The sequence below is a fragment of the Vicugna pacos genome, chromosome 26, assembly GCF_048564905.1.
Source record: "Vicugna pacos chromosome 26, VicPac4, whole genome shotgun sequence".
NCBI classification, from domain to species: domain Eukaryota; kingdom Metazoa; phylum Chordata; class Mammalia; order Artiodactyla; family Camelidae; genus Vicugna; species Vicugna pacos.
In genome coordinates this window covers 5835859-5861566 of record NC_133012.1, presented here as the reverse complement: position 1 = coordinate 5861566, position 25708 = coordinate 5835859, and the positions used below count along the sequence as shown (strand labels likewise).

The window sequence follows — 25708 nt, the reverse complement described above, 5'->3', positions numbered from 1 at the left end:
AGAAAACGAAATACCCCAGAGATGTGGGCAGGGCTACTACTTGGGAAATTCGTTTACACTCTTCACCTCCGCTATGTGCTTTCGTTTGGACACAAATACCTCATCTCCAACCTACTTTGTGCTTTTTGAACCCTGTCAAGCTCACTTCTACATCTTTTAGAGATATCTTTTTGGCAGTCTCGAAAAACGAATCAACGCATAGGAGAGGGGGGCAAGGCCCTCAAAACGACGTTTTTTTCCTTGCAATTATCAACGGTATCGGTTCTCAGCACCCAAAAGTGGAGGTCTGGATAGACGCAGCTGCTGCTAGCGCCCGGTCCTACTTCTCACCAGGGCCGTGGGCCTCCCCGCGTCCTCGCGGATGCCTGTACCATCCCCGCCCATCAGTAGAGTTAGCCACGGGGTCAGGAGGCCTGTTTCCCCATCTATTAAGTAAGGAGGCTGGGCTGGCTCATCTTGAACAGCCTTGCTTTCACTGAAATTTGAAATGCTCCCCACCTGTAAGGTCTCATTCCCCATCCCTGCCTTCTAATGACCCCTGGCCTCACACCGAGATACCGCGCTTGGGCTCGGCGCGGAGGGCATTCCGCACCACCACCTGTGCGCCCAGCGCTCCAGCCTCCGGCCGGCTCGGAGGAACACATCTCGCGCGATTCCCTCCACCTCTCGCGACACTTCCTGCCAGGGCTCCTACGGGCTCCGCGCCCCAGCCTTCGCCTCCACGCCCCGGTTTCCTTCATCTCACCTTTGCTCTTGGCAGCCCGGCCCGCTGGGAGCGCGGTGGAGCCCCGAGTTGGGCGCAAGCCCGGCGGGGCCGCAGCTCCGCCCTGCTCTGCTTCGCCCCGCCTGGGCTCGGGGGGAAGGCCTCCGCGGGGACATGTCGTGCCCCTCTCTGCGAGGGCCGGAGAGCGTGAAAGGCTGCGGGGCTTCCAGGTGAGTCCGCGACGGCGCGTTGGGGGCGCCGGCTGGGCCGAGGGGCCCGGCCGCGGTGAGGGTTGGGGGCACTGCGGGATGGAGATGCCAGGGCGGAGGAGGACGCGTTGCCCCGGGCAGGAAAGGGGGGGTTTGGGAGGAACAGCCCCGGCGGGATAGGAGTGACCCCGGTTCCAGGGAAGGGTCCCTCTATTATCGATTGCGCCCAGAAGAAGCACCGGGAATTTACCTCGTTTCATCTGGCTCCGCTCCTCTCTGCGGGGCTGGAGGCGGGACGAAGAGACGCGTCCGCGAGCTGCGAGGTCCCAGAGTTGGGATGCAGGAGGCTCGGGGTCGCGGGGAGAAGGGACATGCAAGGTGGCGGAGGAAGATTCGTGCTGGGAAAGAAGATAAAGTGGCGAAAGCCTGGAGAGCGACCGCTGAGTCCTGGAGGCCCGATGTTTGCGGTCCTGCTGCGCCCCAGTGATGAGATAGCGATGATCTTGCCCTTTCCCCTCGGAGGAGCCTGGGTTTATCTTTGATGTCTGCAGTGTTAGTCTCTGTCGAGTGTTAAGGGGATAGAAACTCAGGTCAGAGTCTTCCGTGACGGAAGGGGGCTTTTGAGGTCACTTGTTAACTTTTCACCTGACAACTGGATGATGCGAGGGGGTGCGTGCGTGCGCGCAGTGGCCCCAAGCGATGGTTCGTGTTTTCAGAATCTGTACCCTAGTCTCTAATTAAGCACCCTTCAAAGATCGATAAAAAGTGACTGGTTCTTAAGTGAATACATTTATTTTCAAGACTGCAAGATTCCAGTTGTCATGTAAATGTGTAATGATGGGCCTGGAGCTTAAAACCAGGCGTTAATAAGACATTTAGTTGGAGTAAATATTTTTGCCGTTGGCACTAGATTTGGATTGGAAATTGGGGTAAAACGTTTTTTTGCAATCAAAATTTCGACCGTGTGTTTCTTGTGAGTCTGTCTGGTTTTGTTTGATTGAAACCATGCAGTTTTCTGAGAGAATTGGAGATCATTGCAAAGCAGTTGGTCTAACAATAAAAAGCATTTTTAAGCCTCTCTTCCATCCCCCGAAAATCCAGCTGTTATTTTATTTTTATTTTAAATTGTATAGCCCCCTTAGATTTTTTTGTTTTCGGAAACGACTCCTTAAAGTGACCAGTTTGGTGTGTGTGAACAATTACACTGTTAACAGAAGGAAAAACATTTTTTTTCTGTTAGTTTTCTTTTGTCTTTTAGAGAACGAAATGTCATCAGTGGAATCACTCCAGGAACAGTTGTCCCAGTCAGATCCGTCTCCATCACCAAACTCATGTAGTTCCTTTGAGCTAATAGACATGGATGCTGGCAGTTTGTACGAACCAGTTTCTCCTCATTGGTTTTACTGTAAGATAATAGATTCTAAGGAGACATGGATTCCTTTCAATTCTGAGGATTCACAGCAACTGGAAGAGGCATATAGCTCTGGTAGGATGAAATGATGACCTGTAATAGGCAAGGACTTACTGTCAATCTCTCCCAAACTATAACGGTCCTTATAATGAGTGCTATTTAAAATAAATTTTAGATTTTTTTCTAGTTGTCGCCTAAAGCATTTTTATATAGAAGCTCTGAGTTACTGTTCAGCCAATTTATAACATTGAAGAATTTGGTCTGTATTTTAAAAACAGTATCTGTTGTAATTTCTGCCTACTTATCCAATAATGTTTCTTACGTTCTACCTTATGTTTCAGTTTTTGTTTATAAAGACTGTGATGGGGGCCGGTGTCACATGGCAAAAGAATGAATTCTTTGATTTTTCACTTGTTTTTCTTCTTTTATGAAACAAGGCTGATGCTGATCTATCATCGTGATGGTCATGGTCATTGATTTACCTTTTGGTCCCTTAAGCAAAAAATTCATAAAAGCTTTCTTATTTACTTCTTTTTTTTAAGGGACTGCTGTCTCTCCTCGGAAAACGAACAAAACAGTGTTTGGGAATTTTTTTCATGTTTCATTAAAGCCATGAATGATTTTGATGGTTTATAAAGTAGTGTAACCAAGAAGAAACTGATCATTCATGTGTTTCATCATTTAGAGTATAACTCAGAATTGTATTTTGGGGCTGTTTTTTTGCTATACAATGTACTTCTTTTCCTTTCCAATCCTTGACAGGAAAAGATTGTAATGGGAGAGTGGTCCCCACTGATGGCGGCAGATACGATGTTCATTTGGGGGAGAGGATGCGGTACGCTGTGTACTGGGATGAGCTAGCATCAGAAGTGAGACGATGTACCTGGTTTTACAAGGGAGACAAAGATAATAAGTATGTTCCATACTCGGAGAGCTTCAGCCAAGTATTAGAGGTATTTCTTTGACTGTTTTTTACTCATTTTCCTCATTTTTTTCTTCATTTAATAGTCTTTCCTTCCTCTTGGGACTTATTTTGTGTAACTTCCAGAAAGAGTTTGGTTCTGTTTGCATCACAGTTTCTTTCTGCAAGTTTGTTTCGGGATAAAGGAGATTTGAGATTCTGAAATACTATGGAAACTATTATGCCTCGGAGTTAAAAATTTTTTCCTAATGGTGATCGTTGTTAACATTTAAGCTATGATCACAAGGTTGGCTTTTCTTTTTCCTTTTATTTTTCTTGCTCTGAAAACATTCTGAAACTTGATTTAAATTGGAATAGGACATTAATATTATTGCAAGAAATAAATCAAAATGTGAATAATGATTATGTCTAGTCTAGGTCTGATGGAATTGGTAGTAATTTTTTTCCTCTGTCCTGTACTATATTATCATTGTTAAATTAAAATGATTTTAAAATAAATTTGATAAATTAAGAAAAAGAGCTATATATGTAACATAGTCTTCATTATGGAAGATGTGCATGCATTACTATTATTGAAAGGAATATATCAAATTGTGTACAGTGATTATCCCCAGTCTAGATGATACAAGTAGGGGTGATTAGGTTTTCTTTGTTTTATCCTAGTATCTTTTGTAATTTTAAAAGAATTAAAATTGATACATTGGAGTAAGATGTTCTCTAATAATTTTTTTTGTGTTTTTTGGGGAAAAGGTTGGGGGGGTGGTAAACAGATTTCTTTCTTTCATGGAGGGACTGGGGATTGAACCCATGACCTCGAGCATGCTAAGTATGCGCTCTGCCACTGAGCTATATACCGTCCCCCCCCCCCCAGTAGGATATTCTTATTGTAATTGTTTAGCATTATTCCTGTGAAGAAGCTCAGTTTTAATAGAAAAGCTATTAGAGAAATCTAATGAAATGTGTTTTCTTTTAAGGAAACTTATATGCTTGCTGTAACTCTGGATGAATGGAAAAAGAAACTGGAGTCTCCCAACAGAGAAATTATTATATTACACAATCCAAAGGTAAAGCAAATTTCATCTCTTTAATGTCCAGGTTAAAGGTTAATTGCATTACTAAGGGGAACTTAATTGGTTTCTTTTTCCTGGGGATTCTACTTAGGATGACCTTTGGCAGTTTTTATGTTGCAGTCACAACTAGAAACTTAAAAGGTAGCCAGTACAGTTATTTGCTGGTCCAGTTCTTACATGAATTTTAAGGGAAAACTATGCCACCACAGATTAAGAAAATCACTGACACGTTGTGTGGGCGTGTCCTCCTTGTGTAGCTTGTTGAAAGATCCGTTAGGCTGATGTATTTTCTTTTTTCTTTCTTAGCCTTATTGAGGTATAATTGACAAATAAAATAGTAAGAGATTTAAAGCATACGACATTAGCCTAATGTGTTTTCAGGATTCTCATTTCAAGCTGTAGGAGCTGCATATGAAAACTCCTGTTGAGACTTGACTATGTTTTATGTTTTGAAAGATCTGTTCCTACCCCTCCATGTGCAGAGATGTCTTTAATGCAGCTTATCTTTACTGCTCTGATCTTTTTTTATTTAAGCTTATGGTGCATTACCAGCCAGTTGCAGGGTCTGATGAGTGGGGTTCAACACCCACCGAGCAGGGTCGACCAAGAACAGTGAAGAGAGGGGTTGAGAACATCTCTGTTGACATTCATTGCGGTAATGTTAATCATTCATTTTGTTATCTTCTGATATACTTACGAGCTTGTGACTTGACTTGTGGCCGTTTATTATGGCTTTAGATTACCTCAGGGCTTTAAAATGACTTTAATCAAAAGGGCTTAGAAAATTAGCATTATTTCATCTACTAAGAATCTTAGTAGGTATAAAAATCTCTTTTAAAGTTGCTAAGTATATGGTGGGGTAAATAAAATTTGGCAGTATGATTCAGTAAAGTGCAAATGAACTGATTTAGTCCTGTTTCTAAGAAGGTTGTTTCCACTTGCTTGATTATTAATTTATTTCAGTCATTCCTGTCCTTGAAGGTTTTCAACTAGGGAAAACTGTTTCTCAGTAGGACCTTGATAGTCATCAGTTGCTAGGGTCATTTATGGTTGGTTTTATAATTTATTTCAGTGGATTATAAAATTCCTTTTATCTTACGTAGGAGATGGCTTGTGTCTTAGACAAACTGTTAGACTTACTGTAATTTAAAAAGATGAGTTTAAAATTTCAGGCTTCAAATACACACCAGACATTATTGGTACAGCTGATAAAAATGGGATGTTAGGTGAAAGTATTCTGTCAATGTTAGACTGCCTGAATTTGGTAACTGCACTATGGTTATGTAAGAGAGTATTCTTAGGAAATACACATTAAAATATTAAAAGGTTAAAGAGGTATGATGAGTACAGTCTGATGATGTATGTATGCGACCTGCTCCCTGATGGCTGAGAAAAATAAAGGTGAATATGCATACACGTAGGATAATGAGGTAAATGTGCTAGTGTTGAGTCTGTGTAAAAAGTACAGGAGAGTTTCTGCACTGTTCTTTCAAGTTTTCTGCAAGATTGCAGCTACTTCAAAATAAAAGTTAAAAAGCTGAAATATTTTTTTCACAGACTTATTTCAAGATAAATGAGAAATAAAATAAAATCACTATATTTTTACCAAGTAGCTAAATGTGGGACTATTTGTGTCCTTTAAATTATCTGCTCATATTTTAACTGGCCCATCTCTATAACCTATGCGTTGTGAATTTGATTTTAGCATACGTGACTAGTTACATAGACTAATTTTTCTTTGTAAATTCATTTGTAGGGGAACCTTTACAAATAGATCACTTGGTTTTTGTAGTCCACGGGATTGGACCAGCTTGTGATCTCCGCTTTCGAAGCATTGTACAGTGTGGTAGGTTTGCAGAGCGCCTAAGATTAAATCATTCAGGGGGACTATGAGTGCTCCTGGGAGCTGAGATGAAGTATTGCCTTTAGTCTGTTGCCGTAGCTGCATAATGAGATTTGGAGAGCTGAAGACAGGTGGCGAGGTGGTAAAGCTTCCCAGCTTAGACCTGAAGTGCTAGTAAATTCTTTAGGCTAATAGGTTTATACTCTTAACTAATAATTCTTGAGTGAACAAATCCTTATGCCTTATAAAATGATTTTATGATATGATGGTCCTGTTTCTAACCATTCCAAGTTTAAAGGGAATCATAAATGTATAACCACAATGATAGTTTAAATGAGTAACAGAAGCTTTAGTCATTTTTGTAATTGATACTGTGATAAACCTTTCGATATTCTAATTGGAATATTTAGGTCATTAGTATAACTTTATTTTGAAAGATAGTGTCTTCTAAAACATCTTAGTATTCATAGTCTAACTGCCCCAATTTGGGAGTCCGACCCTAATGGCTAATGCTTCTAAGCATAAACCTTCTAGAAGGTTAAGATTGAAGTAATAGGTATTTCAAACAGCAGTGTATTTCATTTTAGTCTAAATTACTGGGTGATGGTTGTTCATAAGAACGGGAAAAGTAGGATGGAATCTGACTGCAAGGCCACTTGATGTCACTTGATTTTTTTTTTTTAATTGAAACAGTTCCCCTGACACAGTAGAACTTCTGAAGTCAGCATTTTTTTGATGAAATGTTTTGTATAATAAAAGCAAGTTCTATATTGAAAGAACATCTTTTCCTATATGCACTGTTAATTTTTCCTGAATACCACTCTATTTTTGACGCAAGTCAATAGGTGCTCTAAGCAAATGGAGATAGACGCAGTATAATTACATGATCTGTTGCATCCTAATTCTGAGAATTCATTGCTTCACTGTTGATGCATAAGATAACTTTCTTTTCCAGTTAATGATTTTCGCAGTGTTTCTTTGAACCTGCTACAGACGCATTTTAAGAAAGCCCAAGAGAATCAGCAGATTGGGAGGGTAGAATTTCTCCCAGTCAACTGGCACAGTCCTTTGCATTCCACTGGTGTGGACGTGTGAGTAACACCTTACACCACTGAATTGTTAACTGTGATTCTGATATGTTTTCTGATTGTTGATATGGTTAGGAACATTTCTGCTATAGCTGGGTGTGTATTTAAAATTTTGTTCAACTAAAAGCTTTTTGTACTTCTGTGTTTTTTTCTTTAAGGTACATTACTAAATGGTGACCAATCCCTTGCTTTAACTAGCTCAAGTTAGGAGTAAAGAGCTGTGTGTATCTTCTTCCAGTATGTTTTACTGGCTCATTAGTGTTTACTGTTACAGCTTTATTTCTTTAGCATTAAAGCCAAACATTACTTTCTCCCCATAGTGCATAAGCATTTCCATTTTCAGATGTCAAAAGCCAGCATACCTCCAGATGTGCAAAATATTTTGTTTTCCTTCTGTGATTATATTTAGATAATGTTTGTCCAAATTTGGGGGAAAAAGGAAATCCCCAAACATGAAATTAGTAGCATCTATAACTTGAGGTGTAATTGATACAGTGACTTAAGTGATGGCTTTTTTATGTTTATAAGCCCAATAGTTTCATTTCTAAACTTTATGATAACGTCAGAGAAAGCTGCCTTATGTTAAGGATATTCAGCTGTGGGCTCTCCAGGAAGGAGTGTGTTCGTAACATAGCTCTAGGATAGAACTAGGAGGTGCTTCTCTGGTAGATAAAATGAAGTAGTCAGCATTATTTCCATGCTGTCTTGGAAATGCTGTTCTGACTCTGTCTCTCAGTTCTTGCTACCCTGTGATTTGAGCATAGTCCATGTGCCAGAGGTTCCACTGTGGTGGTGCTTTTACTAGATATGGAGTTCACATTCCTTCTTGTCTGAGCTGATTCTGCATTGAGAGAGGGAGCTGATCCACTTATCACTTGACTTGTGATCAGAACACCTTAATGCTAAGAATTCTAGGAAAAGCCTCTTGTATCTTTTGTCTTTTTAAATAATTGTTTATTATGGAGGATTTTGTATACAAAAGTAGTATATGTAATGGAGCTTCATGTGCTGACTTTGATTGCCCAGCCCTAATAAGCCTCAGCACGTGGCCAGTTCTACCCCATCCAGTTCTTCACACTCCTGTATACTGCCCATCCCGCCATCATTTTATTTTTGAATAAAATCTTAGACATCATATCATTTCATACATTTCACCTGTAAATGTTTGTATATCTTAAAGGATAAAAAAATGTAACCAATAATGCCATTATCACACCTAAAAAAATTCTTAATATCAGCAAATATATAATATTCAGATTTCCAATTGTCTAATAAGTGTTATGATTTATATATACATATATGTACATATACATGCACATACACAAATGCACACACATATTTTAAACTGGGTTCCAAATAAGGTCCATGAATCACAATTAGTTGATATGTCTGTTAAGTCTCTTTTTTATTTATTGAAGTATAGTTAATTTACAATGTTGTGTTAATTTCTGGCATGCAGCATAGTGATTCAGTTAAACATATATATATATTCCTTTTCATATTCTTTTTCATTATAGGTTATTACAAGGTATTCAATAATTCCCTGTGCTAGAAGCAGGACTTTGCTGTTTATTTTATATATAATAATTAATATCTGCAAATCCCAAGCTCCCAGTTTATCCCTCCCCACCCTCTTTTCCCCCCAGTAACCTTAATTTTGTTTTCTATGTCTGTGAGTCTGTTTCTGTTTTGTAAATAAGTTCATTTCTGTCTTTTTTTTTTTTAAGATTGTATATTTAAGTGATACGGTATTTTCTTTCTCTTTCTGGCTTACTTTACTTGGTGTGACAATCTGCAGGTCCATGCATAAGTCTCTCTTAATTTCTTGATTTCCATCTTATTTTCTTGCAATTTTTGTACTGAAGAAACTGGGCTGTTTGTCTTGTAGTTTCTCACACTCTGAATTTTGCTGATCACATCCCTTTGGCTTTAAACGTGTCCTTCTGTCCTCTGTATTTTCTATAAATTGATAGGTATCTTTTGTATCTTTAAATGTCTGAGATGGATGACTTAGAGGAGGTCACAGCTTGTACTTAGGTTTTCTGCTTTCCATAATTTTCCTTTTTTCAGAGATCTGCAGCGAATAACCTTGCCCAGCATCAACCGCCTCCGGCACTTCACCAATGACACAATCCTGGATGTCTTCTTCTACAACAGCCCCACCTACTGTCAGACTATTGTGGACACGGTTGCTTCTGAAATGAACCGAATATATAAACTTTTTCTGCAGAGGAATCCTTATTTCAAAGGAGGTGTATCCATTGCTGGTCACAGTTTAGGTAACAAATGGATTCTCTGTGACCAGAGAGGACTGTCACATTTAAGGACACCCGTTTCTGAAGTACACTGTCTTTCGTCAGTAGCAGACTCGGTGGTGTAGAACGGGTCTGTGATGAAGCATTTGGAAGGAGTTGGAAGGGTGGCGGTGGTGGGTTGGAAAGACTCCCTGCTTCATAAATTTTGCTCCCTGGGCAATTGGCTTATTACTTTTTTTGTGTAAAAGACAGCTGTTTGTGCTGACGCTTTGGAGTGTCCCTTCTTCTGTTTTACTTGTAGGTTCGCTTATATTGTTTGATATCCTAACAAATCAGAAGGATTCTTTGGGGGACACTGACAGTAAAAAGGTAATTGCGATGTTCAGATAGATTCTCTTGTAGTATTTCTTAGTAAGGATTTTTAGATTTTAGGCTTATATTTTGTTTTACTTTGTCTAATACCATAATATTAAACTTATATTTATTCTACTTTTAACATACTTGTAATTATCTCTGTCATTCTTGGATTATAGAAGACAGTAATATGCTTCTGCAAATATTTGCCACATTCTAAAATAATTATCAGTCTCTTATTTTTCACTATAAATATACACTAATGATCATTTATTAGAATTTTAGAATCATTCGGTTGAAATCAAATTTGCATCTGAGGAAATGAGGAATGAATTGGATAGAAATTGATATAATTTATAGAAATTCTGTTTGAAAACAGTCCTTAAACATTGTTTCCCTAATAAGAGCTCAGGAAATGTTTTGTTAATGATGATGAAGAAAACTTGGATAATTATTCACTCACTCATTCATTTATTTAAAATATTAGGTTTCAACTGATGTTATAAAAACTTACATATCAATAACCTCTTAATTTATATTATGTATAAATTACAGTTCATTTAAAGTTAAGATACATCTCTACGTGGAAATCTTATATAGTACATTTCTTTATTGCAAAAGAAAGTATTCATGAAAGAAATCTAAATGAATGTAGAGAACACGCGCTTTACAATTCAACTTTTAGGATTCGCCGGATATTGTCATGGATCACGGAGACACACTGACATTAGAGGAGGATCTGAAGAAACTTCAACTCTCTGAATTCTTCAGTATCTTTGAGAAGGAGAAAGTAGACAAGGAAGCTCTGGTAAAAAATAATCTGAAAACTTTACGCTGTACCGGTTTCAGCATTTTGATTGCTTACCTTCACCCGACTGCTTGTTAAGAGTCAGCTCTTCAGAAGCGTTCAGTCATGAATACTTTATCATCAGTAATGTTCTTTAGCATTACTTACGTGTTTTTTTTTTTTATCATATAAAGTGATCTTTGCTTTGTGGGAGTTCAGAGTTCAGAGGAGCCATATTGCTGTGGAAATAGAGCAAAGACTAAACACAGCCGAGCTCTGAAAACACAAAAGCAGGAATAAATGACCACTAGCTTTTCCAGCTTTTATTTTCTGTTACACTTTCCAGAGCTCTGCCACTTCTGATGTACTTTTTTTTTTTTTTTTTTTTTTTTTTTTTTTTTTTTGCCACTTCTGATGTACTTTTTCTCCCCCATGTTTGTGATACATTAGTCCATTTAACAGGTGTTTGGTAAATGCCTGCTGTGATCAGGCAGACCATACCAAGCAGTGAATTAAGGTAGAATGGTGATAACCTCGTGATATTTAGTGGAAAAGACACGTTCAATAACCACATGATGCGTTCTAAGTGCACAGTGCTTTCAGAGGTGTAATGGGATGAGCTGACCTAGTCTGCGAGGGTGAAGGGAGACTTCCCCATCCGGGGCCGGCACTTGCGCTGACATCTCAGTTGTCGGTCTGTTTCATGCTGTGTGTTTGCTCTGCGTTCTTTCCGGGGCAGGCATACAACTGTCCTCAGGAGCGTGACATCTAAGGAGCTTGGAAATCATGGAGGGTTTTTCTCTCGTGAACTTAGATACTCACTTCTGTAGGTATTCTTTATAATAATATCTGTCACTATAGCATTGATACTGTGATACTAATATTTTTTACTCTTCTTTAGGCTCCTTTATGAATAAAATAGTCTTCCCTTCTCAAAGTTGTTAATGATGTCGTACCACTAGAGAGCCCTTGTCATGCAAAGCAAAGAACAACTTGGGCCTTATTCCTCCCAGAGAGCTGGACATTTCATTGATTTTATTTTGCCTAGAAATAAGAAAGACATTTGATTTTCTATGCCTAGGCTTTATGTACAGACAGAGATCTTCAGGAAATGGGAATTCCCTTAGGACCAAGAAAGAAGATACTAAACTACTTCAGGACCAGAAAAAATTCAATGGTACGTGCTTACTATAGCTTGTAGGATTAAACAGGTTTTGACACCCTTGTACCCTTGTGCTTTGTGAAGTGTTTAGGGAGCTGTGCCATTTTTCCTGCTCTTTGGCTCTCTTTTTAGAAATTAAACACATTTCCTTTATTTATATTAAACAAAGTGTAATTAGCTTCAGAAGTCCTATCTCTCTGGACTGCTACCATTCAGTTTTTCCCCTTTTTTTGTTCGTTTTATAACTGCTTTTTTGAAATATAATTCACATCACATACCACTGAAATTCACCCTTTCAAAGCAGATAATTCAGTGGGCTTCAGTATATTCACAGAGCGGTCTAGCCATGACTACTGTGTAATTCCACAGCGCTTCTGTCACCCCAAAAAGAAACGCCGTGTTCACGAGCAGTCACGCTCCATTTCTCCCTCCTGGGACTCACTGATCTGTTTTCTGACTTTATGTATTTTCTTATTCTGGACATTTCACATAAATGGAATCATACAGCGCGTGGCCTTTTTGTGACTGGCTTCTTTCACTTAGCATAGTGATTTCAGGGTTTGTCCATGTCGTTAACAGTGCTTCTGCATTCGGTACTTTTGGCCACTGAATTCCTTTCCAGATCCTAGTAGTGAATTCTTTTCCACCTTTCCGGCAGGTTGCTCTGTTCTTATTTAAGGCCCAGAGGGGCAGACTGCTTGCCCGGGTGAGAAGGGCACAGCGCTCGGGACCCCGCGCTCTGCTGCTGTCCCTCCCAGGACGGCTGCCTGGCGCTTCCGCTGCTGCCCGCGTGCCTGTGTGCGGCTCCCGTCACTTCAGTGCTCACAGGAATGTCACTTCATAATTTAAGGCAACTTCTGTTGCCATCAGCTTTATCTTGTTTTCTGAGAGATTCTTCTTAAGAGTTGTTGGCTATCATTCAAAACCTTCCCAAGCATCCTCTCAAACCAGTAGAAAACTGTGTAATTCTTTGGGTATTTTTACTACATAGCCACTCCACAGAACTATTTTTTACTTCTTTAGGGTATTAATAGACTGACCTTGCAGTCAGCTTCAGGGGCGAACATGTCTAACCTTTCCAAAGAGTCGGAGTTCTGCAGCGGTACTGCTGGAAATGATCAGCATCTGGACGTTGGCATCGGGCAGGTAACAGTACTGATTCTCCTTGGTCATTTTATTGTTTGCCATTGCTATGGTAAGAACACATGGAACGTTTGTTATTGAGAGAAACTTTTTGTTTCCTCTTTCCAGGTGTCTGTAAAATACCCCCGACTCATCTATAAACCGGAAATATTCTTTGCCTTTGGATCTCCCATTGGAATGTTCCTTACTGTCCGAGGACTAAAGAGAATTGACCCCAACTATAAATTTCCAACATGCAAAGGTTTCTTCAATATTTATCACCCTGTAAGCATTCGATAGATCTTGTGGTTTTGCCTGAATTCTTAGGGCTTATTGGTAAAGAGCATATGACAGTCTTTTGTGTTGAATTACTTTTTTCTATACGCTTCTGTACTAATGACACAGTTTATAAGAGCATGAATCTGAAAGTGATGGGGCAGAGCTGTACATTTTAAAAAATGAGCTGATAGTTATTCTTGCCCGGCATGCAGTTCCTGAGCCTGTGGCTGCCTGTCTTCAGGAGAGGTACACGTAGTATTGTTTTTCCTACGTAGTTTGACCCTGTGGCCTATAGGATTGAACCCATGGTGGTCCCGGGAGTGGAGTTTGAGCCAATGCTGATCCCACACCATAAAGGCAGAAAGCGGATGCACTTAGGTGAGTCGGGAGTGCGGAGCCTGGTAATTCGCCACCTTCTGGCTGGTGCAGCCTGGCTGGACCTCACCTGCTCTGTCTAGCTGCGTTTAGCTGTGTTCCCACATACAACCTTCTTAATTCACGTGTGTTTCAGAACTGAGAGAGGGCCTGACCAGGATGAGCATGGACCTGAAGAACAACCTGCTTGGCTCGCTGCGGATGGCCTGGAAGTCCTTCACCAGAACTCCTTACCCTGCCTTACAGGCTTCAGAAACTGCAGAAGAAACTGAAGCAGAACCTGAGTCAGGTTCAGAGAAGCCTAGTGGTCAGTGACAGTGTACACATGGGTTTCCTGCAGCAGGCCAGATAAGAGGGACTCCCTGGTGGGTGGCTCGTGTTCGCCCAGGGTCTCCTTACTGTCCCCTTCCTGTTGTATGGGACCAATCCTGTGAGTCCTGTTGGGCCTTCGGCTCTGCTGGCATTTTTTATCATCTTATAGCCACAAATTATGGGAAAACATTATTTGTGAGAAAAATGTTGAGAAGCTGAGCATCTAGTAACAAGGCTTTAAAACACTCCCCACTTGGGAGCTACGGGGGTGATGCTAAGAGCTTACACTGTGGGAACCTTGCTTTTACAGGGGACTGTCTGTGTTCATGGGTCAGTTTTATTTCCCTGGGAGGGGACCAGCTAGGATGCTCTCCTCTCCTTTTAATTTTGCAGTTAATACTGCGTCATTTTGCTTTAGTTTTCTACTGCCTGAAGAGTGCTAACCCTGCTTGCTTTAGTTTACAAATCAAAGGTAAATGAATTAGCTATCAGAGGTGCAGGAAAATAAAAAAGGGACTGGATAAAGTCAGTGGGACTTGAGGAGAAGCTTTCAGGGGACTGAGTCGAGGGAGGTGGGAGAGAGCTCAGCAGAGAAGCTCATCCTGCGGTAAACGTGGAGTCTGAGGGCAGGTGAGGCTGGAAGCTTTTGGGTTCTTATTATAGTTCCTCCCTATCCAGATGTTAGCACAGAGGAGAGCCCTGCGGCAGGGAAAGAAGACGCCCCCCCCATTAATGTGGGGATGCTGAACGGAGGCCAGCGCATTGACTACGTGCTCCAGGAGAAGCCCATCGAAAGTTTTAATGAGTATTTATTCGCTTTACAAAGCCATCTGTGCTACTGGTAAGTGTCGTTTGTTTTTGTTTCTAGAGGATTTTTTGTTTTAATTGTTTCACAGATACTTGATAGATGTAGAAAAGGACAGGTCAGTGTACATGCGGGATTACAATGATTTCTTACTCAATTAGAAAATAGTCTTGTCATTTAAAGAAATTTGGTGTAAACATGTTTTATTCTGCAGTTGGGTAGAGCATGGGGCCAACGGTGCCAGCAACCATGAGTTCAGTTAGCTTAGCCTTGAAAGTGTGTCCTCTGGCCATTAGTGGGACAGGACAGGTACATACGGATTAGCTGGAACAAAGACGTTCCTGTCACTAAAATTATTTTAAGAAGCTCATTTGAAAGTATTTACAATAGCTAGATCAGACTTGTTTTGTGTTAATGTTTAAATGTTTCTTCCCTAGATTTGAGATATAGTTGACATACAACATTGTGTAATTTTAAGATGTACAAATGTGATGTTTGATACACATATATATTATGAAATGATGATCACAGTATCACGTCACATTATAACCTTTGTGTGTGTGTGGTGAGGGCATTTAAGATCTACTCTCAGCAACTTTCCAGTATATAATACAGTATAGTTAACTATAGTCACCATGCTGTACATTAGATCCCCAGAACTTATTCATCAGAATTAATTATTCATAAATATAATTAATTACCTGATGGATTATGGAATGGACTAATGGTGCTTATTGAAATTCATGATTTATAGCATAACAGAACTTACTCACTGAATAAGTTGAACTAAAGGAAATAAAGCTAGGAAAATAAGTTGGGTCAAGGATAAGTGCTCAAAAAATGGATGCTTTATAGTCCTGCGAGGACTTGAACAAAATTTCTGAGGGGAATTTTTCTATTGACTTCAGATAAAGGGATTATTTGATATAATCAGTATTTTCTCTATGTATAATAAATACAGCAGAGGCCATGACATAAAGTCCATAAAGCAAGTCAATAAAAGCACTTTCTGTAAGGGGCCGAAATAATGCTAAGAATGATCTCTCCTGATGTGACCTGTAGATGTTTGAAAAAGGCGTTCTTTAAAAGTTTGAGTGGGCAATACATTCATGTGGCTCAAACTTCAAAGAAAGACAAATGACGAAAAGCCTCTGTTACATTTTGTTCCTGCTAAGTAGTTCCCTCCCCATACTCAACTAACTGCACCTCCCAAACTGGCTTCCAGGGCTCTGCTTGACGCGGACATAATACAGGTGTGAGGGAGTGGGTTATACTGTTTCTTTCCTTTAACAAACACAGATAGTTTGTTTCAGGAATTGTTCTGTACCGTCCTTTTCCTTTCAGTATGTCTTGGGTTTTTCTGCCTGTCATGTAGAGAGAGTCTCTTCATCCTTTCTAGCAGCGTGGTGTTCCACTGTGAATGTATCATGATTTATTTAGTTCGTTATTACAAAATAATGGTGATAATTCCCAATGCTGTACCATATATCCTGTTGCTTATCCATTTTATACATAGTAGTTTCTCTCTCTTAATCTCATACCCCTATCTTGCCCCTCCCCTGCTCCCTTCCTCCACTGATAACCACTAGCTTGTTCTATCTGTGAGTCTGTTTCTGTTTTGTTATATTCACTAGTTTGTTTTATTTTTAAGATTCTACATATAAGTGATACCATATAGTATTTGCCTTTCTTTGATTTACTTCACTCAGCATAATAATCTCTAGGTCTATCCATGTTGCTGCAAATGGCAGAATTTCATTATTTTTAATGGCTGAGTAGTATTCCATTGTGTATATATGTGTGTGTGTCTCACATCTTTATTCATTTGCCTGTTGATGGACACCTGGGTTGCTTCCATGTCCTGGCTATTGTGAACAGTGCTGCTGTGAACACTGGGGTGCATGTGTCTTTTCAAATTAGTGTTTTCATTTTTCTCAGGTATATACACAGAAGTGGAATTGCTGGCTCATAGAGTAATTCTATTTTTAGTTTTCTGAGGAGCCTCCATACTGTTTTCCATAGTGGCTGTACCAATTTACATTCTCACCAAGGGAAAGGACATGGGTGTACTTTTGGTTTGCTAATATTTTGTTGAGGACTTTTGCATCTCTGTTCATCAAAGATGAAATTTTTTGTAATGTCTCTGTCTAGTTTTGGTTATCAGGGTAATGGTGGCCTTGTAGAATGAATTTGGGAGTATTCCATCCTCTTCAATTTTTTTGGAATAGTTTGAGAAGAATAGGTATTAAATCTTCTTTGAATGTTTGGTAGAATTCCCCTGTGAAGCTATCTGGTCCTGAACTTTTATTTGCTGGGAGTTTTTAAAATTACAAATTCAGTTTCACTACTAGTGACTGATCTGTTCCAGTTGTTTCTTCTTGATTCAGTCTTGGTGGTTCTTATGTTTCTAGGTGTTTGTTTCCTCTACACTGTCCAGTTTGTTGGCGTACAATATTTCATAGTGTTCTTATGATTTTTTTGTATCTGGGGTGTCGGCTGTTTCTCCTTTCTCACCCCTTATTGTGTTTATTTGGGTCCTCTCTCTTTTCTTCTTGGTGAACCTGGTGAAACGTTTCTCAGTTTATCTTTTCAAAAAATTGTCTCTTGGTTTCATTGATCTTTTTTTTTTTTTTGGTCCCTGTTTATTTCCTCTCTGATCTTTATTATTTCTTTCCTTCTGCTGACTTTTTTTCCTTTCCAGGGAGTCTGAAGATACAGTATTGCTGGTCCTCAAAGAAATCTACCAAACCCAGGGTATCTTCCTTGATCAGCCTTTACAGTAGAAATGAACCACCCACGGCTGCTTGATGTGAGTTTTCCAGTGTCGTGTACGCAGCATGGTTCATGCATATTAACACTTGAGAAGGAACTGTGGAACCTCCAGCCCTTTATAAATATACTTTTTGTTGCCGTCACCGAGATCTGTGTTACAATTCCTTTTAGAGGGAGCCTGGTTAGAGTTCAGGGGGAGGAAGTACAATGGCCCACTTAGAGAAGGGTCAGTGGATTTGTTTTGCTAGCGACTTGGTCCAGTGACCCTCAGAATCTTAACTAGTTCTGAGCGTCTGAGTTATCATGGCAACAGTGACAGCTTTAATAACAGCCCATCGTGGGATTTACACGCTCGGCCTTTTAGATGCGTAACTAGAAAGTGCGTGTGTCAGACTCCGGCGTTCTCTCCGGTCGCCTTCCGGTGCTGACCCCTCTCCCCCTCTCTCCCCTAGACGGACTCTGAGGCGTCCTTCCCCAGAAAGCCCGCCTCTTCGCTGCTGCACTTCTCCTCTCCTCAGCCGCGCCATTGCCTGCATGTTACCTGCCACTTACCACTCCGGGGTCCCTGGAGGAGAACCTTCCTTCCCGGGAGGGCGTGGGCAAGCAAGGGGAGCCCCCGCCGCCTTCCCGTGCTGCTTCACACGGACTCTTGCCATCCTTTCCTCGTAGCGGGGGGTGGTCTGCATCTTTAATTCTTTGATGGTATTTAGGCACCACACGTTACCGCTTAGTACTTGAGATAGTATAAAGTCTGTTTTGAGTTTGATTTGGGTTGGGTAGAAATTTTTTGGGAAATTGCTGCTTATCTTTAGAAAATATTCTTATCTGGAAGCAGACTCTTAAGCTTCAGAAGACATCTGGGGTCTGCTCGTCTCACGGGCGATCTGTGCGTTTGAAGGCCGAGGCTGAGGGACCATGGGAAGACAGGTGGGCAGTCTCTGAGCCAGCTTTTCTTTCCTCCAAGAACTGTATGAAGAAAGACTAAAACTTGTAAAGATTGTTTACTCTCTGCAGCTGACTGATTGCTAGGAATCCCGGAGGCTGTTCATTGTTTTTATAGCTGTTTGAGCTGCTTGCAGTGTCTAAAGTGGACAGTTCAGTTCACATCAGGTGCATCTTTACAAAGCAAAGATATCATATATCCTAGGCCTGCTCTTTTATATCATACTTCACACTGGGAGCCTCTAGCTGGAGTCTGACTTAGGTATTAAGTTGAGGGTAAAGTTATAAAAGCTGATGTAATTACACAGCCTGGACAGACCGCTTAGGTTTTGAATAAAACCTTCTAGCGGAGCATTGATGGTGAAGTAGTTTGTGCAAGTCACCTGCCGCGTCTGTCAGGGCGAAGGTAGCGCGGTGTCCCCTTTAAGAACGCCCTGTGAACACCGCGCTGCCGCAGTCACCCGCAGTCCCGCATGCCTCCCGCACAGGCTCCCGGCACAGGCAGAGGCGGTGGAGCAGGTCGGTCTGGCTGCGTCCCTGGGGCTGGGAACGGCTGTTGCAGGGTCAGGTGAGGCGGGTGAGGGGAGACCGGCTTTTCCTGAGGCACCTGCTCACCGCTGTGGGGGGCTGTTTTGTCACTGGTCACAGCTTGCTGTTGCCTTTGCTGTTCTCTTTGTGAGCATCCTTCCCAGTCCCCTCAGGTTCCCACAGGCCCCGTGTACACAGTGGCACAGGCAGGCGAGCTGTGTGTCTTGTAACTTTCTTATGAATGTATTATAATGTCCAAAGCCCTGGCGTTTAACATCCACGTAAGCCATCCCTTCGACAGCGGTGGTCTTCATCCCTTTCTGGAGAGACAAGGAAAGGGGGGGTTACTGGCCCCCTAGAGGTAAGGCTGGGGTGTAGGTCGGAGCCTGGCCCTTCCTGGGCCACCGGCGGCTGGACTGATGCCGCCTCAGCCAGCGAGCAGTTTCAGACACGTGGGACACTTTATTCCCTTACTATATAAACTGAGTTGGAAGGGTTACTGAAAATTAAGGAGCATCCAGTATATATTAAAGGGGAAGCTTTCATCAAATTGTCTTCAAATTTAAACTTACTCTTCATATTAACAGAGTAAGTACTATTTAAGAGGGAACCAAAGGACAAGCAAGAGTGAGTTCCTGTAACCAAAGCTGAGCAGCACCCCCTGGAGGGCTGGATGCACCAGTTTGTACGAAGTGTTTCTGTCCTGGGGGGAGGGGCAGGTGACTGTAAAAGAGCTTTACGTCTGTCCACCTGGGGTAGCGTCGTGGCTGCGTATTACAGAGTAAGAAGCTTGGCTTAAATTCTCCCACTGTTGTTTGCACTACTTCAGCTGGGTCACGTGCGGATTCTTGACCAAGCCTATTCTTAAACTCCAGTAGTACCGTTTTCTACATATTCCCAGCTACAGAACTGGTGTTGCTTATCACACACAAGAGACTGTCTGCATGGAAAGAGTAACCGCACTGATTAGCTTTCTAATATTTTGCACTTTTTGAAATGTTTATGTGATTATATTTAAAACTTTAGTAAATCCTGAAATAAACTATATTGACCAGTTTGCCTACTTTGACCTGGCTCATCCATCATCAAGTAAAGACAACCAACTCAATAACTATGTCTCTTCCTCTAAAACAAGTTTAAAAAGTTTTGGCCAAAGAACTAATATTCAGGTTCTTTCCCTTCGACTGGTGTCTTCCCTGTCAAAGGCAGATGGAGCTCAGAATTCTAAAGTTCGGTGAGTCTAAGGTTAGATCCGGAGATGACCGACCCTTCAGTGTTTATACACATCAGCCACTACAACAGATAATTGAATCACTTACATCCGATGTGGAATCCACTGTTTCACTTTGGAGATATTCCATTTCTCAAAAACAACCTTCACCATTTTGTTTGAATATCACATTTACTGAAGGAGAAAGATACACCGAAAACATGTTCTAGAAAGAGCTGAATTCACCCCCAATTGAATTTCTTTGAAGATGACTCAAGGGGGACTGCAGTGTCATTCCACCTCATTGGCTGGACCAAATCTGGAGGGAGAACCCGAGTTAGTTATTTTTGAAAACAATGTCATATCTAAAGTATAATCACAAAGAGAAAGGGAGTCGTAGGTCCTAGAGCATCGGTTCTGATGATGTCCTATAACTGCTCCAGCCCATTGTGAAGCAGGGACAGGAGAAGGCCCGTGTGTGCCCAGATGACAATGCTGTGGGTCCCCCCCGCCTCAGCCAGCTGGCGGCCACCGCGTGTGGGCAGCTTCTCAGTCGTGCGCGGAGGGAAGGGTGCTCGTGAGGACAGATGAGGTAGAGATGGCTGTCAGCTTAGTGCCGAAACCACGCTCCTCACCGCTTTCTTTTTTTTACTGTTTGTTAGTAATTCAACAAATCATTTATGTTCACCGTATTCACAATGGACAGCAGTATTTGGCTGGACCTGGATTAGGTGTGCATAACACAGTGATAAATTAGCCAGAACTGGACATTTTCCTGTTTAAGCCTTGATGGAACTGTCACCAGAGAAAGTAACCAGAAATAAAATAATTTAAGATTATTATCCCTAGATTTTAAGATTTGGGGCTTTGGGAAATGGAAATTAAGTTCTGATAATCAACTCTGGCTTCCAGGACAAAGTGGGGCTAATGAAAAAGGCTTCTTTGTGACAAGATCCTTCCCAGAACAGTATCAAAATCAAATGTAAAAGCAGTAGACCCTAGGATATCAAGCCGATGGACCAGGTTCATCGCTGCTGGGGGCCCACGGAAAGAGCTCGTCCCCAGAACGCGTGGCACCCGGCAGTGAAAGAACCTGGGCTCCTCACAGTAAATCCACGCAGGCCGGCGCGGGACCGCAGCCGCGGGGGCTGTGCCTCACTCGTACCTCTTAGGAAGTAAAAGGTCAGAAAGTCCTGTTCTGGGCGTGGTCACCTGTTCTCCTGGAGGTTGCTCCTGTGTCTAAATATCAAACTGATGAGGGCCACCGGGCCGCTTCTGTGCCGTGGGAAGTGCAGGGCCGTGTCCCAGTGGCCTGTGGCAGTCCGCGTCCGTCAGGGGAGGGAAGTACTGCCGGTAGCAGCCGTAGGCCAGCACCAGGCCCAGTGCGGACCCCGCCAGCACGTCTGCGGGGAGAGGACACGGGCCTTCCGGCAGTCGTGGTGGGCGCCGCCCATCGGGGCGCTGGGCCCTCCAGCCACTCCACTGGTTTGACTGCAGACCGCCCTCAAGTCCACGTTTACGGTTTCTTAGTTGTCACATAGAGCAGCACTGTCAGCATCAGGCTGTTGTCTGAACCCCGAATCAACAAACATCTTTAATGAAGTAAGTGTAACAAGGCCTTTTCCGAATTCATTTGACTGAATTTTTTAATCCAAAAGAATAACACATTCACTAAATGTTATCCACAGCCCTTCTCACCACTCAGAGGTTCTAGAGGAAGGGCAAACTTGTCCAGGAGGTGCTTCTCTACAAAAATTTGGTTTTTCCTTCAAAACAGACCTCCTCAGGGCCTCTGGGCAGTACTGCCAGCTTTTATTTTGAACTGTGAGGTTTTCTGTGCAGATTATTCTGTTATTTAGATGTTTTACTCTATTCATTCAACTTAAATTTCTTTGGTTTAATCACAATTTTGTGATTTCTTGAATTTTACTTTTGTTTCTGAGCAGAAATCTCAGGACAATGACCTTGATTTATTTTAAGACAGTAGTAAATTGAGCTTTGAGGTTGGTTGTAAAAAAAAATTTCCTAGAGAGTTTATTCTGAACTTATGATGCTTCAAAATAATGGGAAAGTTAGGATGTCCCTCCTCGGTAATCTCTTTAAAGATACCGTGTGCTTTCTCATCCTGCATGGAGCTCTGAACGCAGGACAGAACACTTGTGTGTCCACTTGGCAGGTACCTGGGGAGGGTCTCCTTGTGCCCAGGGCTGGGGAGGGATGATGGGAGAAACACGGAGGCGTCCGTGGCCTGGACACCTCGCTTACCTTGCCAGTGATGCTTGTAGTCACAGGTGCGGGACAGGGCAATCACAGCTGCAAAGAGTAGAGGTGACAGAAAGGCACAGAACCTCCAGGATTTCCCTCGGCCTCGTGGTGTGAAGCAGTGTAGCTTCCCTGCCAGGTAGAAGGACGCGAAGGCCAGGCCAGCAAATGCAACTAGAAGAGGGAGAAGTTCTAAGTCAGGTCTTTGAAAGGAAAAGGGGGTCGGGGGCATGAGCAGGTTTTTAGCCCTTTTTGTAACCTCTGGTGTAGATCATCGATTGAGATTATTGATTACAAGACAGAAGGAAACAAGGGAAAATGAAAGACTGTCCCCACAGTGAGTAATAGCTGCCCTGAGAGCAGTTTTTGGAGTACCAGCCACGGGATTCCGGGCAGGTGACTTAACTTCCCGATGCCTTAGTTTCCTCCTGAATAAATGGGAATCATAAAAATCACAGTACCACCTCATTAGCTATTATGTTATCAATAGAGACACGAGTCTAAAATGCTTCCCAAAGCACCTGACACACAGTAACCCTTCAATAAAGGTTAATTATGTTTTTATGACTAGTACGAGATTGCAGGATCTAGGCAAATAATACAGTAACAATGTTCAGATTTCCTAAAGGTGAACTACTTCCTCTGTCCTCGACTATCTACCCTAATAGTCAAGGTTCAAGCTTATTAAGGGGGGGGGGGTTCTCCAGTTTCCAGATACAAGAACAAGAGTACATGAGATGTTCCCATCCTGACAAGCTTCCTAGATTACACTCAGTGACCCCCCCCCCCCCCCAAAAGCACAGAAGTAGAGCCCAGGTGGTGCTCATACAGGAAGAATGTCCACTGGGGAAGCTCTTCCGGCCCTCGTTCACCACATCCTTATCCCCCGTGCACATCAGGTCAGAGCGGGCTTGCCCGTCGGGGAAGCAGCGGTAGAAGAAGTCCGGGCGTGGCCTGGAAGAAATCAGCAGGGTCTGAACAGGGATCATTTACAGCTCCCGAAATTATTTTTCGGTTGTGTTGTGTCAATAAGCCTATTTACCGTTGGTCAAATAGTGTCTCTGGCAAAATAATGAAACTGAACTGGATAGTCACCACTAAAAGAAAAGCCTTGCTTCCAGGGTCAGTATTTAAAATTGGGGGGAAAAAAGTTCACTGTGATACGATTAACTTTTAGGGCAAAGAGTGAGTCACACCGCAGCTGCCGGGGGTGCCCTGGAGGACAGTGGCTCTGCCGTGTGTCAGTGGAAAATGCTGCCCAAGGCAGAAAAGAGCCCAAGTGTCACCTGTGGGACTGAGGTAGAGGAAGGGAGGAAGTGTTAAATGAGAAAAGAAAGATGAGACAGAAGAAAGAGAAAAGGAGCGGGGAACGGTGTGGGTAGAGTGCCCTTAACTACCTCTCCTGGTGGGGATGGGATGAGGCTGGTGCGGTGGCTGGCGCTTGTCACTTACCTCCCCACTATCAGCTTTATCGTGTTGGTGAAGACGCCGTTCAGGGCCAGGGCAAGGCTGGCAGCTGGAAGGCAAAGAGACTTGCTGTTCGTGGTATCTGCTAGGACTGCATGGTCCCTGTCACGTTAAGAGAGCAGCCCGGCTCTTCTGAGATGAGGGCTGAGCTGAGTGTACAAATAATTCTGGCCCTCGATGACCAGTCGGCTGTGGTTCAGGGAGCACTCCTGTACTAGACTGAAGACATCCTTGAGGTACGAATAATCCAGTGCGTTAAAGCACTCGTAGGAGGCGAAGCCAGTTCTTACAGTGCAGTTTCTCTGCTTCACAGGGTAACAGGTGGGGACACAATTACTTTAGGAACACAGAGCTCAGGGGCCACACACTGCGGCCGCAACCCTGGGGTGGACCCCACCGCCCCTGCTGCTTTCCAGCCCAAAGATGAGAACACCAGCCAGGAGGGCTGGGCTCTTACCCAGGCAGGCTTGTCTGCTGTCTGCCGTGTCTGCCTTCTTGAGACATTTGGCCAGGAGGATCAGAGACAGCGGAGAGAGAAATGCAATGACCTGAACCAGAATACATCCAAGGTTAAAACAAAAGAAAACCACACAGAAAACTCTGCACAACTAGTTGTGAAAAGAGCTCTTAGGGGAAGAGGGATGAAGTGACAGCAGAGCTCACACATCACACCTAAATGTTCCTCCAAACGCAGTGTCCAGTGTCTGTGGCTGACTGGGCTCAAAGTCCCACCGGTGAACACCAATCACCCTTGTTCTAAACGACCAGTTACCCAGCACCGCCCTAAGGAACCTCGCCCACAGAACCTGTCTCTTAAGCAAAACAGACTGACGTCTTGCTCCCTAAATCTGGGCCTTAAACAGCAGCACATCAGCGGAGGGAGCAGTGCTGTCCCCTGCACGGGGCATCCGGGAGCCAGTGTGAGCGCCTCCCGCTCCCTAGCACTGAACTCGGGAGGAGCCCGGAGGCCGCAAGGCAGGCCGCTCCGCTCCGCACGCACAAACATCGGCTTGGTTGGGAAGTAGTCGGCCTCCGCGTACGGGTTCCGGTACAGCCACATCTCCTCCGGCTGGATGAGCCTCTGGAAGGGCGGGAGCAGCTCCGTTACCCTGAAGGGGACACAAAGGTGTGAGCGTGTCGGCGGCTACCCGGAAGCGCGCCCGGAGCCCGGCAGAGCGGCGGGACCTGCCCTCCCCAGGCGCGGGCGGGCGCGACGGTGCGGGGCCGGGGTCCAACCGCAGGTCTCACAGGAAGGCGGCGAACAGCGCGAGCCGCACGCCCACCTCGGCCCCGAGGGCCGCCGCCGCCGCCTTGCCCATCCCGGACGGAGGACGGAGGACGGAGGACGGAGCCGACGTGGCCCCGCGGAGGGCGGTCCCGAGCCGAGCCGAGCCGAGCCGAGCCGGCGGCAGCGCGGCCTGGCGGACGCCGCGGGCACTGCGCCGGGAGCGGCGGGGAGCGGCGGGGTCGGGCGCGCTGCTCTCCTCCAGCCTGGCCCCGGGACCGGCTCCAGCCGCGCGGCGGCCACCCCGGGTCCGAGAGCGATGGGACAGGAGTGCGGGGTCCCCGCCGGCCAGGCTCACGCGCCGCGCCGCGCCGCGGCGAGGGCCCTCCTTCCGCGGAAACGACGAGGCCCCCGCGTTTCCGGATCCATGTTCCTCAGCAGCGCAGCCCGTTCTGCCGGAAGACGTGCGGGCTCCCAGCGGGGACTTCCAGGGCTGCAGGCCTGCTGGCCGAGGGGCGCACACAGGGTCAGCCAGCCCCGCGCTGGGTCCCCTCCCAGCCCGTGATGGCCTCTTGCCCCGTGACTTGTGGCAGGCAATGAACAAG

At 43.6% G+C, this 25708-nt stretch overlaps 2 protein-coding genes across 9 annotated transcripts; one reads left to right on the top strand and one right to left on the bottom strand.

Moving 5' to 3' along the window:
• The first annotated feature begins 671 nt into the window (after positions 1 to 671).
• DDHD2 (DDHD domain containing 2) lies at positions 672 to 20008 on the top strand. Of its 3 annotated transcripts, none has more exons than XM_072950255.1 (18): positions 672 to 933; positions 2171 to 2398; positions 3086 to 3276; positions 4220 to 4309; positions 4850 to 4970; positions 6072 to 6161; positions 7114 to 7249; positions 9317 to 9525; positions 9803 to 9870; positions 10541 to 10663; positions 11724 to 11819; positions 12828 to 12950; positions 13056 to 13211; positions 13481 to 13583; positions 13717 to 13887; positions 14571 to 14733; positions 17399 to 17506; positions 17922 to 20008. In XM_072950255.1, exons 2-17 carry the CDS (start codon positions 2179 to 2181, stop codon positions 17478 to 17480), a joined length of 2142 nt encoding a protein of 713 aa, XP_072806356.1. In that variant the 5' UTR covers positions 672 to 933; positions 2171 to 2178; the 3' UTR covers positions 17481 to 17506; positions 17922 to 20008. The 3 variants fall into 3 exon arrangements, with proteins under 3 accessions (XP_072806356.1, XP_072806355.1, XP_072806357.1); XM_072950254.1 differs by having other exon boundaries at positions 2153 to 2398; XM_072950256.1 differs by lacking the exon at positions 2171 to 2398 and having other exon boundaries at positions 673 to 933.
• Positions 20009 to 20320: 312 nt separating this feature from the next.
• On the bottom strand, positions 20321 to 25549 carry PLPP5 (phospholipid phosphatase 5). Of its 6 annotated transcripts, none has more exons than XM_072950257.1 (8): positions 25162 to 25538; positions 24829 to 24987; positions 24336 to 24426; positions 23864 to 23927; positions 23241 to 23365; positions 22415 to 22585; positions 21362 to 21552; positions 20321 to 20468 (listed from the first exon to the last, which is right to left on the bottom strand). In XM_072950257.1, exons 1-7 carry the CDS (start codon positions 25195 to 25197, stop codon positions 21389 to 21391), a joined length of 810 nt encoding a protein of 269 aa, XP_072806358.1. In that variant the 5' UTR covers positions 25198 to 25538; the 3' UTR covers positions 20321 to 20468; positions 21362 to 21388. The 6 variants fall into 6 exon arrangements, with proteins under 6 accessions (XP_072806358.1, XP_072806360.1, XP_072806359.1 ...); XM_072950259.1 differs by having other exon boundaries at positions 24919 to 24987; positions 25162 to 25536; XM_072950258.1 differs by having other exon boundaries at positions 24879 to 24987; positions 25127 to 25531.
• Between the last annotated feature and the right edge of the window lie 159 nt (positions 25550 to 25708).

Bases quoted from the DNA above. Each gene is read 5' to 3' on its own strand.
- DDHD2 (XM_072950255.1), top strand. From the start codon at position 2,179: ATGTCATCAGTGGAATCACTCCAGGAACAGTTGTCCCAGTCAGATCCG. The intron at 4,971-6,071 runs GTAATGTTAATC...ATTCATTTGTAG, and splicing joins CTCTGTTGACATTCATTGCG to GGGAACCTTTACAAATAGAT. The intron at 9,871-10,540 runs GTAATTGCGATG...TTCAACTTTTAG, and splicing joins GGGACACTGACAGTAAAAAG to GATTCGCCGGATATTGTCAT.
- PLPP5 (XM_072950257.1), bottom strand. From the start codon at position 25,197: ATGGGCAAGGCGGCGGCGGCGGCCCTCGGGGCCGAG. The intron at 24,427-24,828 runs GTTCAGTGCTAG...ATTCTGGTTCAG, and splicing joins GGCCTCCGGGCTCCTCCCGA to GTCATTGCATTTCTCTCTCC. The intron at 22,586-23,240 runs GTATGAGCACCA...TCCCTCTTCTAG, and splicing joins CCCCAGTGGACATTCTTCCT to TTGCATTTGCTGGCCTGGCC.